At 38.0% G+C, this 16,627-nt stretch overlaps 2 protein-coding genes across 2 annotated transcripts; both read right to left on the reverse strand. All coding sequences in view use genetic code 11, as the record gives it.

The window, feature by feature from the left end:
- Positions 1 to 11,288: 11,288 nt before the first annotated feature.
- EGR_01597 (hypothetical protein) lies at positions 11,289 to 11,791 on the reverse strand (the record flags this gene model as incomplete). The annotated part of the gene is made up of 2 exons (XM_024490846.1): positions 11,289 to 11,523; positions 11,583 to 11,791. 2 exons carry the CDS (start codon positions 11,789 to 11,791, stop codon positions 11,289 to 11,291), a joined length of 444 nt encoding a protein of 147 aa, XP_024354711.1.
- Positions 11,792 to 15,013: 3,222 nt separating this feature from the next.
- EGR_01598 (Serine/arginine repetitive matrix protein 2) lies at positions 15,014 to 16,097 on the reverse strand (the record flags this gene model as incomplete). The annotated part of the gene is made up of 2 exons (XM_024490847.1): positions 15,014 to 15,218; positions 15,541 to 16,097. 2 exons carry the CDS (start codon positions 16,095 to 16,097, stop codon positions 15,014 to 15,016), a joined length of 762 nt encoding a protein of 253 aa, XP_024354712.1.
- Between the last annotated feature and the right edge of the window lie 530 nt (positions 16,098 to 16,627).

The raw sequence follows: 16,627 nt of genomic DNA on the forward strand, positions 1-16,627 counted from the left end.
TATCCGCTGTTGATCACTATGTGTAGTGCTCAAGACTCGCTTTAACAGATAATGACGTTGGTGAGATTTTTCAATGAAGAGCCCAACAAACGCATCACACGGGATGATAAATTGAAAACAATAGCGTCATCTTATTGCCTCAAAATAAGTGCATGATCTAGACATAGTTTTGTACATCTTAAAATAGATACACGCTCACACAAACACACTGTGCGGAACGAAAAGTTAAAGCCAGAATCTTTAGTGTTATAGTCTCAAAATAATATTTATACTGTTGTGCGGTAAATTTGTCTTAATAAGTGACGTAATCCCCAGGTCCGTTTTATTGCCATTTTGGCACCAAATGGCTCATGATATCTAGGCAATATTTTGATTCTAAAACGGAAATTGTGGTAAGGCACACACTTGATCACTTGTGTTTTCACCTGATGGCCTTTGTAGCGAACGTAGTAGGGGATAATAAGTTAGTTTTACGCGTACATTTATCGGCGCCTCAGGAGACTGCTCTGTCATTCAGCTGTGGTGTCATCTTTTTATTAATGAAACTAGAATCGAAACTTCTTCAGTTTACACCGGCTGCTTTCATTTTAAGTGCACTATGAGTCCTGTGCTAAACTTCAAAACTTGGCAACAAAGGACTCCACTGCAGTTACTGACGCCAGATACCGCATGCCTTCTTATCTTTTCGGATGATGCCATCTCGAATACTAGGCTACTTTCATAAATTTCCAAAATTCAAATTCTCACCATTTTTACGCACCTACTCATTTTACACTGGTTGAATAATGTATAAATGCACTGGAGATCAAGGCTTGTCCGCATATGTCGACACAATAACCCATAACTGCAGTCAACTGGAATATAAACTCTCTCGTCGAAGTGTCTAGGTTCTAAATCCGACAATACTTTACTCCCAGACATTGGATCACTCTTGCATTCCTGTGCCATTTCGTTTTCCATGAAATAGAGGTGACTGTTCAGTAGTGTTACGGGCTCGAGTTTATAATGCGAGGCCGCGAAAAAACTGACAGGCGGGTAAAAGTTATCCGGAGAGTGGAAATGGGATCGTGTATGTCAAAGTGCGTAAAGGTGTTCCAGGGTCATTCGGTTTGGATATTGATGAACCTCAAAGTAAAGCATAGCAGCTGTTTCATTTACAGTATTTTTTCGTATGAATGGTGAATATTGAGTAGTGATTGTCCCACCTAGTTAAATAAATGAACCGCAAATAATAGGTACACACAGATGAGGGGTAATATCCAGGTTTAAAATAAAGTAGCTTTCAAGCACCACGAAGATGCGACCGTTTGATTTTGGGGACATCACTGAAGTAAAAACTGTTGACACTTTTCTTAGTGTTACGACAGTTCGAATGTTAACTATAGCTAAGTTTTACTTGGAAACCAAGGACCTCATTTACAGGCCTGAATTGCTCATCGAGGTTGATTTCTACAAAGGCATCACGCTCTTTAATTTGACTGAATTCGTGATATTTCCATTGGGAGGAAAATTGGAAAATTTTCATTTGAATTTACACACTTTTTATAGTGTTTCAAAGAGAAAATTCTCGTGATTCAAATCACCAACTGCAACACTTGGGATTGCATAGTTAAATAGTTAAAATGAAATAAATTATGGATTTTTCGCGAAAAATACGATAGAAGGTTTTGGGTTTTAAAACTAGCAGAAGCCATCCTGGAATCTGCGCACTTATCTCGGATTCGACATCTGAATCAACAAATATGAAATCAGACAAATAAACGGCATGAATTAATTAGACGGATTCTAAGTATTCGGACAATAAGCAACTTGTGTTTTTCTGTTAAGTAATGGATTATGACTATCTTAACTGTTTTGCAAGACTTAGTTGAGTTGCAAAATAACAATAGGGGATGGATATTCGTTTCAAAACTAGTTAAGCATCTATTTCAACAATAGGGTGACTTGTAAAAGGAATCTAGCTTCAAATAAATTACATACACCAAGATTCACTATCCGTTTCCGTGTAAAATCCGAAATGTTAATTAAAAACCAAAAAACGCAAAAATGTGAGGGATAGTGACAAAAATGTAGGACAAAGTCATTCCCGCATAACATGAACTGATGGGTAGAAAGGGATGTCACCTTGCGTTCACGTACTTCTGAGACCACTAAGCAAAAAAACATGCAGGGTAGTTAATTTTTTGTTAAGCTACAAAACACAATGATTGAACGTTATCCTAGTTGCACATTTGTATCACAGGGGAGAATCACTAGCCTTCACCATCCATTAATCGCAGGTGTAAAAGATAAGTCCCTATATTGGATGAGATCTCTAGATGAGGTCGGACTTCACGATGGTATCGTTGAAGGTCTGCGGGTCAGCTGCGATCATCCCAAATCTGTATAAATAAACAAACGCACCCAGTCAGAAGTTAATTCACCCAAGTGTAAGCATTCCCTAAATTATAGCAGGAATTCTAGTAAAACAAGCGAGGTCGTAAATTTGCATAGTGGAAACTCGGATTTTGACCCGGTTGTCAACTTCAAGTAAAAACTGTTCCTGTTGGCATAGTTGGAAACATAATCACGACACGTTAATCAAACAGTGTGCAAAATATTAAGTGGCATGTACATGTCCGATGCAAAGCCTAATTTTTTCATTAAAAGCTTAATCTTCCAAGTGGAAAAATACGTTTAAACTATCTGTAGGTAACTTCTAACGCGTTTTAAAAGTAAATAGAATAAATTGAATGAATGCATTTTTAGGTAGGATATCACAAAGGAAAACCATTTTTTACCTCACCAAGTCACCCACACAAATTAGCTGGATATATCGGTCTTGGAAAGTTGAATTTAGATGTACCTCATATGAATAAATTTTGTGAAGTGAAATACGCTGAAACATTTAACACAAATTATGCACATTGCGTTGAATTCAGCATAACTGCTCAAATGCTCAACCGACTTGGCGAACCAAGGTGCAATGCGAGAGGAATGCACATATTAATACAAATTGCCATATGCAGTGCTATTACGGATCGCTAATGTAAGATATTCTTGCTTACTGTATTATCACTTTATCAATTGTGAAAATATGTTAAATGTTTAACATTTCAAGACTGACATTAACCATCCGGCCCTTTTAAAAACGAGTCGACCTGGGTCTTTGATTTCTCTTTGGAACTTTTATTGTACAAATACTGGTATGCCTTGAACAATTTTTTTGGTGCGAGTGTGCAATTATCTATCCTGAATCGTAAGGTGACAATACTGTTTTGGAGTTTACCAATAAATGATCCTATTTGGAAAGGTGACGGAAATCCCTCTCAAACAAATTCACATACAAATACGTAAAATACCAAAACCTCAGGATTACTTAAAAATGTGAAAGACATAGTTGCTGTGATACTGTTCTAATGAGCATAAGAATGGAATTCCTGCTTATTAAACACCGAAATAGTAATTGATTGCAACATTTCTTTTTAGCGAAATAGCGTGGTTGCTATGCAAGGAAATTGCCTTGAAGTCAAGCCCTCTGATTGCACTACTCATTAACTTTAAGCAACCACTCATAAAGATTAATCAGTTGAAGAAAGTTGAAGCACCAGCCCCATCTTGCTGGTGTTCATCAAGAAGTTGGTAACGTTGTATTGTTAGATGTGTAATATGATTTGGAATTAAATTCACTTGTTTGGACTGCAATCGATCTGTTCTTCTCATGCCTCAAAATCTCTGCCCTGTAAAATGAAGTAATGTCGTGTAAGTGACAAATGTTTTCTTTGTTAAATACAATTATAAAGGAGTTCTTACAGTTCATTGGGTACTTTCAAGTCACAATCTGTTATTATATAGATTATTACTATTTAGAAAAGGCTTATAAAAACAAACTTTTTGCATTGCTGTGCTTCCAGATTTAAGTATCATCAAGATGAGACGCGTAGGGAGATATATGTTGTATTGGCGCTCACCATTGTGCCATGACTGCAAGATATGCTCTCCTCCGAGTTTTCACTAAACTGGGATTTGTCATCAGACGATCGATCTTAGGGGGCCGTCGTAAAAGCTACGTGATGGCCATCCCAACTGATAGCCCCGACGCCAGCGGTATTGGTAGAATGAAAGAGGGCGCGGTCTCCGAAGGGCGATTCAAACTGCTGCAGAGTATCCTCTGACTTCCATCTCATGGTATTGGAGAAGAAACTCGATTGATAGGCGGAGGAGGACGCTGCGGATGGGGCGCGTTGAAAGTTCTCCTGTAGGTCGTAAGTCGGACGGTAGCTGCGAGCCTGACGACACTTCTTTCGCTGCCTTTCTTCTCCTTCCTCGTAGCGCTGGGCAAGTGTCAATGGGACGCGTCTGAGCCCACTCTGATGGACCAAGGTCTGAGGTAACTTGCTGCGCTTTTTTTGGAGAAAGTCGACCTCGGTTAATCCATACTCAGAGGGAGAAAATGGAAATAATACCAATTAATTTATTTAAATTAAAACTTTTACGTCATTCTGAAGTTAGACTCAAAATCAGTTTTATTTAGACTACCGCATAGACTGAGTCCATACCACCACAGTAGTACATCATACGCATTCGACAAAAGAAACTCCTTAAAGTGATAAAGAGTTGGTCAAGTGGTTGAATAACCTTCTAACCTTCGCAAAATTATTTGGAAATCACTGGAAAAACCAAGCCAAAGGATCAGTAATTGTGTGATTCACCTCTTTATAAGGGGGTTGGAGACGTTTGATGTTCCATAGTGATCCCAATAACTGATACACCGCCTGACAGCAGGAGCGATGGATGTCTGGTAGCGCGGGTTCCTGTTCTGCACTCAAAGCCTGAACCAGGACTTTGCAGTACTGAACTCCACCCAGTTCGACGAAGTGACTTAAAAAAGACAGCGAAATAAAATTATAGTGATCACATACTTGTATCAAATAATTGCCAACTCTATTGCTAAGGATAAACGATTTGGATGGTAAATATCACCAGATCTGTATCAAAAATTTATTTTCGATTGCCTCAGTTAATGAACGAGAGCAACATTTGCCTATATTTTACAAATTGACAAAAGAAAAAAGCCAAAAATGTGAGCTAATGCTGACATAGTAACCATGAGACGTTTTCTTGACATAGTCTATCATTCCGACTTCGAGAAAATCGTACAATTTGTAAGATGCCAAATACACAACGTTAATATGGGGCTTGGGCAGATGACAAACGTATTTGGAAATTTAGCTCACAAGGCAGCAAGTTTGCAAAATGCAGTCGCTAGTCAAAAACCATTCAAAATGCTTGATTAATTTTATGTAATTTGAGCAACCTATGGCCGACGGTCAATAACTGCTGTCACTTCGCAACGAAAGGCTTAGGCTTTTAAGGACAATTTCCGGAATTTTAAGCAAATTTCTCCCTTTATGCAGTGAGAAAACCTCCCATTCGACTGATGAACTTAGCGAATAATTGGTAGATAATTTCAACAAATTTTGCACTGAAAAACAGGGAAGTGGAACGTCATTGAAATTGTACAAATAGACATGTTGATGTTTAGGACATGCGGCGCACAAGTTGGTTAAGAAGGAGGAGTAAACAAATCGCGAAATCACAAGGCTTCTATGCCATTTAAATGAATAAAGGCTGAAATCCTTGGTTCCCGCATAACTAGCACTTTTGCCAGAAAGGTAGTCAACGCCAAGCCAGAGAGGACTTGCAAATAAAAGGCAGACCGACAAAAGTGATGCCAATCAACGCTTATCACATTCTTTATGTTCAAATTGAGCAGGATGGCCAAGATGTATTTGGTTCAGGGTCAGCTAAGCAATCCAGGCAACACAGGGTCATAACTAGGATTCGTTATAATACAAATTTCCAAGTATTTTAGGGGAGATTTTTATGGTCAAACTTTCCATTGGAGTCTTTGATTCAAAATATATCGAAAAGCAAAACATTTTGCTAACCAAAAATAATACCTTCTTAAACAGTTGATAATTATGTTTTATGCTCGATTTGTACGGTCACACTATCCCCCCTTTTTGACAATTTATGCCAAAAATAGACATTCAAGTAAGGCGGAGGACTTGGTTAATAGAATACTGTGAGAATTATAATGACGAAGTTATGATGGGTATATTCTTGATACGGATGCCAAGTATCGATATAAATCCACATTTCTCAACAAAAAAGTGACTTTAATTGTAGAATTTCTAAACTATTTGAACTGATCTTATTCTGTTATAAAATTTAATAAATCCACCGAGATTTAAAGTAGTGGTCAAGCAATATTAGCAAACAAAGAAGATGCAAAAGGAATAAAGTTTCTTTGAGGTAGGATTAAAGTTTTACCTTGCTCTAGTGTTTCATTTTATGCAATATGCTTCTAAACCTATTTACTCGGTCGTTTTCTTTATGTTCACTATCAAATTAATTGGGCTTTACAGTTGAATTTTAGAACGTGAAAAATAGGTGATTTCATGGGAGAACTTTGAACTGGAATATCATATTTCATTTTCTAATTTGCTACATCGCTGCTAGAGATAGAAGTGGTGAAATTTTTAATAAGAATAGGAAATAAATGTCTGTGCATAAATAAACGCTTTAATACCCTTAATGAATGATTATGTACAAAGGAAATGACTTTTTTCGCAACTTCTCTCTCGCAAATTTTGATACTTTTGTGGAGGCATAGGCTAAACTATTAAAACAAAGTAAGCAGTGCCAGCAAGCAAGTTTTGAACCAACTTGTTGGCCATAAAGAGCCTATTTACACATATCTCAATACATTCCTAAAAAAACCCTGGCCGCAGTCACATTGCGGCCACGTTGAAACCATGCTCTCAGTTTCTCGAGTTTTGCTACAGAAAATGTCAAATTGCAAAATAAACACTGATAACTATGGTAGGGAACACTTAAATATTTAAGGCAGTTTTAAAGAAGCGCTCTGGCACACCTGGTAAAGTTGTCTTGACTTAAGACGACTTCGGAACACAAATTAAGAATGGGCAGTAGAACTTGGCAATTCAGATGAGTTTGGAGATGAGCATTCGACACTGTGAATGACGCGAGACTGGAGAGTGACCGACTTCGTGACGCGTTCGGGTGAGGAGTGAGGCAGGCCACAAGCGTGGGTAGCGAGCGTTTCCCTAGGTGCTTGAGTGCCTCCTTCTCCAAAATCAGATTTCGCAAAGTCAATGCCACAGTTGCGACAACAGTATTATCAGAGAAATGGAGAAGATCGACGAGAACAGACAGCCCTTTTTGCAGACGAACCTTGAAATGAAGAGGCTTAGTGCTTGCCTTTTAAAGACTGAGTGAGCTTGGCATTGTAAATAATCATTGTATTTTATCGTTTTCGGTTTTTACTGACAAAAAATCAGTAAGACTCACATATAAAACGCCGTCTTACGTTTAAAAGTACATTGACTGACATTTGTTTTCCAATTATTTGAATAGAAGTTTCCATTTTGTTTACTTAAAGAATCAAAACTTGCAGAAAAGATGTGCTACTTTCATGTCCGATCAGTTTCTAAATGATGCTGTTAGTCCTTAATTTTAAAGCAAGGGTATCAAAGAGGCTATTTAAACCTGAATTTATTTCATCATTAATGATTTTTGGATTTACGTTTCACCTTGCTGCCTCTAACAGTCTCTCAATATAGTTTCCATAAGAGTAGTAAGTGAAAATACAAATATTTCTCTTACAAATTCGGTGACGTTAACGATTTCATTTTATTTTATTTGCTTATTTGAATTACTAATTTAATGGCTTCTCAGTTTTTTTTTTCAAATGATTAGGTTGGCATAAGGAATTTTATTCGCTAAATGATCATTGTCTAATTACAGATATTACTGCAAATAAAACTAGCATTATCAGAAGGACCATCGCAGCCAAAATTATGTGCATCATTGAAGTAGTTTACACGGTGTTGCGTCAGCATGAACAGTAAGTTAAGAAAAATCTTCTATTTTTCACAAAACACTGCAAGATGTCATTCAAGGAACTGATAGGTAAAACAAATCCCTCAATCTTGCATAAAACTAAGGAAATAAGACGAATCAATGACTTTTTGTTTCTGAATGCTGATATTATAAAAACAATGTAACGGCAAAGAAAACAGTCATAATTAGAGGAAGTGCGTCAACTCACCTCCGAACGAACGATCCCTGCTGGTTGCCATTTAGTCGAAGAGGTGAGATTCTGGATGGCACCAGCAACGGCTTCAATACAGACGGGATTGGAAGCTTGGCGTAAAAGTGCAAGGAAGGTAGCCACCGTGTCGGATTGCCACAGAACGGCCTCTGGCACATTTGAAACTGGCCTAGAGGATTCCCAATTCTTATTATGAACATCTATAGGGAAGTGCGTATGGGGTGGGTTAATTACTCCGATGCGGGACCTAACTTCTGAAAGTGAATATTTAGTTGCATGCAGGACTTGGAAATGTAACCCTTGATAAGAGCGGTGATCGTATAAACTATTTAACTGCAAGAGTTTTTCATCACAGGAGTGCCAAATTCTACCTACTCTTTTCATATGTAAAGCTATGGTTACGCGTTGCTTGTTGCTGCGTTGACTAGAAGCTTCCGAGGCATAATGCATTTTAAGAATACAATAAGGAAGATCATCCTGCCATAACAATGAGAATGGACTTCTTATTTCTTGGCATGGAGAACATTTATTCCATGATTCAATTAGTCTAATTTGCTTCCCATTAAGTACTACCAATGCTACATTGCGTGAAGCGGATCACTTTGAAAGTGAAAACGTTTACTGTGTTTGTAGAAGTCCTAGCAAAGGTGAATAGTCAGTGGGACAACATTTTAAGCAAATTTGGCTTTAGTCTTTCTAAGTGATACCTATTCCTTCGGTTCTACCGTATTATAGTGAGCTATCCAACGGAAGATTTGTAAATATTATAACAAATGGACTTTATGATGCGTGTTTATCTAAGAAGAACCACTAACGAGTTATGATTCTATGCAGCCTTCTCTTTCAAGGAAATACAATTCACATTCAAAGTGGTGGAGGCCTACTATTGTCGTTACTTCCAATCTCTCCATCTTTAATAATAAAATTGCATCAAAATTTAGGACTAACAATAGTGTTAGATTGTAGAAGGACAAGGTTGATCACTTTCCAAAGAAGGTTATAGTGAATTTTTAGTCAATTACTGGAGGAAAACGCACTAGGCAACTTTATACCATGGAATGTTATTAAAATTTTTATGGAGTACTTGACTGCTTGCTTTGTCCACTTTTGAAGTTAGTGTTTTGGTGAGATTTGGTACCAAAATACAATTTATGCAATGCTATTGTGCTATCCTAAACTTCCTTGAAACAATAAGCATATAAAGTTGGGGTAATTGGCACCGACGAAAATAAGGTGGTAAACCGAAAGAAGTGAAGCAAAGGGGAAGAGTCGGCATGGAACTTGATAACCTTGAATGACCTCGAACTTCATAATATACACTGCGTTAAAAACGTACCATTTCTACTTATTTTGTAATATAAAACGGTCTTGTGGAAGACTGCAGGTGTTTTCCAACCTAATGCTGTTATAAAACAGACTCGCCTGTGACGCCCGAAGATAACTTGCAAGTGATTGCTGCCGAATGCTAAACTGTAGTGCCACGGGAAACATATGGAAAACTTTGCGTTAGTAGGATGATAATAAAATAATATGCGCATCTCGTCAATGCAACTCAGTTTCTGGAAAGAAATAAGAACATATAAAATAGCCAGTCAAAAGGTGTGCTAGCAATTAAGTAAAGTTTAGCGACAACATTTTGAATTTCTGGAAAGTCCACATGCATACGAAAGTCGGAGCCGATGAGGAATCATTTTGTACAGTGGAAGATATGCTGTTTTTAAAGCATTTGATCATCAAAAACCCACACAGAGCCGAAGACTTACTGTTTTGCTACTTGACTCATGTTACAGATGTAAGCAACTAAAGCTTGACAGTTGACAGATGTGCATTCACTTGCCCTCTTGAAGCATAACCTGGAAGACCAAATTATACCACAACAATTGGTTAAGGCGTTATGACGCTCATTAACTTTTTGTAGTTTGCGTATTCATGACGATGCATGCCCCAGGGTAGCTCTTTCCACTCAGCCAAATTCCTTTCAAAATCCATTCAAAGAAATATGGACAAGTTATCAGCGCTTATTTGCCCAAAGCTTTAGATTGAGTGTGTACTTTAGTCTGTTCTCAATTCACATTAGGAGAACATTAACTGGTGTGAGTAGTGGCTACAGCCTAGCTCAAATGCGACACAGAAACCTCTACCACTTTTGGTAAAAAACTGCAAGTATTTCAAATGACTCGAATTTGTATCCTGAATAAATGGCACTTTAATTCGAGCATAATTTGTGATCGCTATTAAATTGTGACAAAGTATTTTTAGAACTATGGAATCTGAAGTGTGGATTTAATGGGACGCATTAAATGCCGTATAATGGGCACTCTCTTGGCGTGGGATGTATCTTAGTGGGCATTCAATTAAAATTTCACTTGATTTAGGATTGAAGTAATTTCTGCGTTGTTTGTAGTGAATATGCACCTACTTACAAGGTTTACAGATTCACAAAAATATACTACATGAAGGACTTTGTCTTTTACAATCAAATAATATTAAATGCGAAAAGTAAATTGAATAGGGAAAGGCAAGAAAAATACAAGCCTGTTGCATGCTTTCCAAGCATTCAGTAATATTTTGCAAAATTTTGATCACCTTGAAGTGCAATTGTAACAGCGTCAGCCATTTCACAATTGTGTTTTAGTGAATGCCGATATACAAGAAAAAATTTCTTGATTCCGTGAAACTAGTCATCCGTACCGCATGCTAATGAATAACCAACCATGCAATACCGTGAGATGAAACTAAAGTTAATTAATTCAAGATGCAATGGTATAATTGCAAATGTCTTCGGTAAGGTGGCAAAAAAGGGGTCCCTGATTTGAAAGTGGTCATTGATACGAATAGAAGGAAAAGAATTAACAGTGGGGCACTCAAACGCATTTATACAACATTCGATGGCCGAAGAGGGTGAAGGTTATGTTGGGACATAACGCTCAAACACTTGGGCAAAGCCTCTGAATCCGATATAATAAAGTTCAATGAAAATTTGAAATTCGACATTTTATGCATTTCAATGGAATACACATAAGGAGGTACGTTTCTCTTGGCGAAGTACGATACTTGGTTTTTCGTGAAAGACTTGAAACGTAGAGAAACCCAGGCTGAGAAATGTAAACGACAATTTGTTTGAAAGGATGGCAACTCAAAGTAGTAAAACCTCACCTTAAGGATGGACCTAAATATTTCCGTAGGCATTGAAAGGTTCCCAAAATGTTGAAGCTAAATGGGCAGAAATACCAAAAATATGTTGTCCAAGAACTAGCTCAACACAAATTAACTTATTTCTCAAGAAGCACTGACCATAAACAGAAAAAATTATAAACAAAAAGACAATAAAATCAAGTTGGTATTCCGGAATGCCTAATGGTAGCTCTGTTAAATAAAAGTTACCAGACGGCAAACGGCGTCGACTATAAAAGTGGTAAATAAGATTTAGGTTCATTCCTCGATTTACTAACGCATTTTTTACAAAGAACTATTTAAAACATTATCAAAACACCAACAGACTTTTAAGAAACTTGATGCTGAAACAATACCACAAACTCGAATGTTCCTGGAGCAATAGAACCTCAAGCGAACCCTACTGAAAATTCGAGCCAGAGTAGTAGACAAGCATAAATGAACCGATTCAAAACTAGCCAAAACCTTTCTGTTTCCTCCCCTCGGCGATTCTGCCATGGCTGCGGCTTCTAAGCGTCCTCTTGAGAAGGTGGCTGCCCAACGGCTTAGTGACCTCTCCTAGAGAGAAGCAGAGGTTGCGGACGGCGCAGGCACAATTTTCCACAGCCTTCGTGTCCGCCAGACCCGTGGCTGCGGCCACGCACATCACCTGCAGCAGACTATCCAGTAACCCCACGCACCCTCTTAACTGGGCGCGCGTGTTTGCATCCTCGCAGCAGCTCATATTCCTGTTAAAGGTGTGCCAAATTCACTCATTCCTTCTACTTGCTCACATCCTACCTAGTACAAAGGGTACTAAAATGCTGTTTAGGTTTAATCTTCTTTCAAATCCATTGGTATGGACAAGTTTCCTACCATAACTTTAAATCCCATATAACTGCAGTGAAATAAATTCCTCAATTGTTAAACTTTCGAAAATCGAGTGCGCTGCTTCCGATGTGTGGTTACTAATTTAATCATTTCGAATTGTAAGACAGAACTGGGCGTAACGACGGTGTCCTGCATTGAGAAATATTGGCTTTTGACGGCTTATTACGTTGGCTAATAGACGATTGAGAGTTGTGTTGCTTCAAAAACTTTAGAAGATTCTTAGAATAAGTAGTTTTATCAATGGTGTCAGTCACGTTAACACACGATGTAAAATAAATATCAGTAACTCAAAACAATTACTTGAGCTCATGTAAAGTTTGAATGTGTCTAGAAGTCGATAACTTATAATCTAGGGACTGAAAGCAATTTCACATACCGTATAACTGCGGTGCAATTACGATAGAGAACGGTTGAGTATGGAGGTGGGTTGCCATCGGTAAAACTGTCAAAACCATTGTAAGTGGCTTCTGCAACCGGTATCAGGACTGTTGTCACAAGAACTGGAATCACCGCTTCAACCACTACTCGTCCTTTTATTGATTCAATAGATGTAATATTGCAAAGAATGGAAGAGGTATTATCTAGTGCTTTTAAGATACGGTCGACGTTAAGCCTTGCTGTTTCAGGAGCCAAACAAGTGCATTTATTCCATTTAGCCTTTCAAACTCTAACTGAAATAAAAAGCAACCTGTCTAAATTTGGAGTAAATTTACTCGAAAAAATTAAAAAGGAGTATGAAAACTGTGCATACGCAGAGTGAGACATTTGAGCCCGAGGTAAGGTTTCGTAAGGCTCCAGTGGCATTTGCAATTACGGATGGCTCCTTTGATATGAGTAACCCAATTAAATTACTAAGTCCACCAGCACGCCTGAAGTAAAAGAGGAATGGGGAGTACTTCAGCTTATGATAATCCACTTTCGACAATCATTTTACGCAATGACTAAAAGAGCTATGCTAATCTAGACATCAGATTTTAAATATACTGGCGCAACATAATACGACAAATATGGTAATGACATACATGTATTTAAAGCGACTTACTGAGTTAATGAGAAAAGGAAATCTACAAAAATATTTTGTAAAACATGATTCAAAGCTAGAAAAACCCTAAAAGACCTGAAAATATCCATTTAGTTGTGAATCCTAAATTATGTTTTTGAATTCCTCTTCTTTTTAAATAATAGAAAACCCTTAAATTCAGTCCTAGTCTAGCTTATAAATGTTTGGACATGATTAAACAGTAGCAGTAACAAAAACGATTTATGCTAATGTTTTAGCAAAATTGCTTTACCGTGCCTCTTCCTTAGCATCGTCATTCTTATACACAAGGTGTTGTATGCACGCAGCAGCAGTTGCTTGAACGGTTGCATTTGGCGAAGTAAGTCTGTTTACAAGGCATGGAATATCGGTTAATGTTGAAAGATCCGTATTTGATTGAAAGCTCCGGAAACCTGGGGTAAATCGTTGCCGAGCGTTGACTGAGAAATAAGAACTGTGTGTTATGAAGATCGGTTCGATACAAGTTGTTTATTCAATCCAGTAACACCTCTTTTAGAAAAATTTCCTACACACTGTAGGTAAACCGAGTTTACAAGTCTTTCTTACTAACAAAGCAAGTCCTTGCAAAGTTAAAATTGAAAAAACTCGAAAGCATAAAACTTATTGCACAGAGGAGTTCCCCGGTAACAATAAATGCTAATTACAGACAATAATTTGGATGGAATTGTAAAGAAGAATGTTATTTGGCGCATATGGATTAGTTTGTAAATGGGGAAACCCATTTTAGGTGAAATTCATGGAATTTACATCGAAGATGAACAAAATACACAAATCATAACTGACAAAACCAACTAAAAATTTAGTGAGAAATGTCTTACATTTGTTGTATAGCAAGGAAAATAGGGAGATATGTGATTTCTTTGGATACTGTGACCCAGTTGTTAAAAATACGTTGGTTCCCGTGCCATGGACACTCATATGACTTGAGTAGTCATCCCCGCAATACACACCCAGGAACTCGTTGCTTTGTGCTTTTATAAATGTGTCTAAAATAGCGACTACATAAATGAGTTGCATACTCCTCTTGTTTAATTCAACATCCATTGGGTTGGTCTTAAGACGACTAATAATTTATATTGCATGAACAGATATCAGGTTGAAGTGTGGTTTCTTTGTAGCGCTATGCATGAATAATTTTGTAAAAGCCGAGGGAATAAAAGTGGAGCAGTACGGACCAGTTTAAGTACAATATGTCAAGATTATGAAAGAGAAATAAAAGTGATCGTTAAATTGTTATTTAGCGTCAAGGTCAGCCAACGAAAACCATTTTAATGGAATCAAACACATTGTGAACATTGCCTCTTAAAAACAAGAATGTAGTTATGAAGTCCCAATTGCACACTGCTTGAAAAAGTGCAGCATTGCTTTACGAATATTACATGGAAAAATCAAGTGTACGCTCCTTAATTATTAATCATTGCACAGACCCCTCATAGATGAAAAAAAGGTTATATGCTTCTTCGCCGTCAAATATCATAGCCATGGATAAGTCTCGGAAAATGGACCCTGAACCATCAAGGCAATGAGTGGGACCAAGTCCCTTATTTGCCATAACTTAGGGAACCCTAACCATGGACCACCACCAGGCCAGATCATAATGATAATTGCCCCCACGAGCCACATCCTCGCGCCACGAGACACCCACACCAGCACAAACTCCCCACCCGCAGGGCTGAGGAAAAAAAAAACAGCCAGATAAGAAACTCCTTGAAAGCAAGAACAGTCGAGACCTCATCAATATGTACACTGTTTCGGGGGAGAACGGGATAAAAATCTCCCAGGGCACTCATTCATTGATGGAGCTTGCGGTGCTTCTTTCGTCTCTCCTTGGACTCCGCCTCAGAAGCTGAATTCGAAAAAGAATTTGCCGAATCCTTCCTACTTCGCTTATGTTTTCTACGATGACTGTGAGTTTTCTTGTGTTTCTGAATGCTCTTTTCCTTTTTAGTCCCTTCGTCGTCCTCATCGGATTCTTCTGACGAAGATTTCAGCGTCCTTCAAAGTAAAAGGGAAAATGTACCCTTCCAGCACCACAGGAAAACCAGTTTTATAAAGCTCGACTCGGTCATAGGGTGCCTAACATAGCTTCATCAAAAATACAAAGCTCAAGGGGGTATAAGCTAAAGTAAATAGCGACAAAAAACCCAGAGACAACAAAAAACACACAGGTGATAATAAATGTACAGAATGTGGTGCACATAATATATGAATTTCAGAAAACGACTACAAATTGGGGTTTCAAAATTGTCCAAGCGTTTAGCAGACCAACAGCAGTATAATACCCCCTCCAAAATTCCCAAAACTTGGTAAAACTCACTTCAAACTCTTCTGAGACTCGAAGAGAGCTTTCGCCTCCTCAGCTTGTCGACGTCGTTCGCGCGAGCTTTGCATCGCACTTCCATCTTCATAATCCTCACCTATCCCCAAAGCTTCTTTAAAAACCGTATTCTTCAGAATTGCCACTGCTGCAGTTTCGTGTGTACCTCGCGGAATAAGCCTGTTGGCATCTGGAATAATGGTCGCACCCGATTTAAATGCTTCACCTAGACTCCTGGGAGCAATGTCGTCACCAAGCCTAGAAATAAGCTCCTTCCTCAGAGCTGAAACTTTTTCATCAATTTCCCTTTCAGTATACCCCTGGTCCTCCATCGTTTGTTGCAGTTCAAAGCACCTCACTTCGACCTGCCGCTTTTTTTCGTGCATCAGTATATCCTTATTAGGCTCTTTAAACGCCAGTGCATCCACACGTTTAGCATCTCCGTCTGTTTTGTAATTAATTTTATCCTTGTAGGTAGTAAGATATGCCAGGTTTCGCTGTACATAACCGTTGGTCCCGCTACCTCTAGGCGTCGGCAAACCAATTCCGTTATACATTATGGCGAGCAGCAAATCTGAGTTGGTCGCCACAAGAAGGCGAAGTCAAACAAAATAAAGGGCGAGATTCTACAAAACTCCAAAATGTTGAGAAAAGCAGCAAATTACTTTTTTTTAAAAGTTAATATTAGTGCAATTTTTCTATTTTTTAAACAATTTTTGTGAAAAAACTAACAGGCATTTTAGGTGTATTTTCTTTATTTCTGCAAATATTCCTCCAACTGCAATCCGAAATCGAAGACGGTTTGCACCTAAGCAACCTAGGGCTTGCATTTTAATCGGCCTTACGTATTAACCTAACAGAATGGGATTCAAAAACAGTATATCGTATTCAGAAAAGAAGTTACTTCTTATCCCAGTCAATTTTTAAGTTATTTCAACAGAAGCACACAAATGTCACAATAAAGTTAGTAGGTGACCACTTCAATTTCATGATATATTAAATAATTTGTCTTTACATTTAATTAGGCTCTTTTCTTTTGCCTTGTAAAAGTCAACTGTATTTTTTTCCTAAATAGGGCATTTGTAGC

This window comes from Echinococcus granulosus (genome assembly GCF_000524195.1).
Source record: "Echinococcus granulosus chromosome Unknown EG_S00006, whole genome shotgun sequence".
Classification (NCBI taxonomy): Eukaryota; Metazoa; Platyhelminthes; class Cestoda; order Cyclophyllidea; family Taeniidae; genus Echinococcus; species Echinococcus granulosus.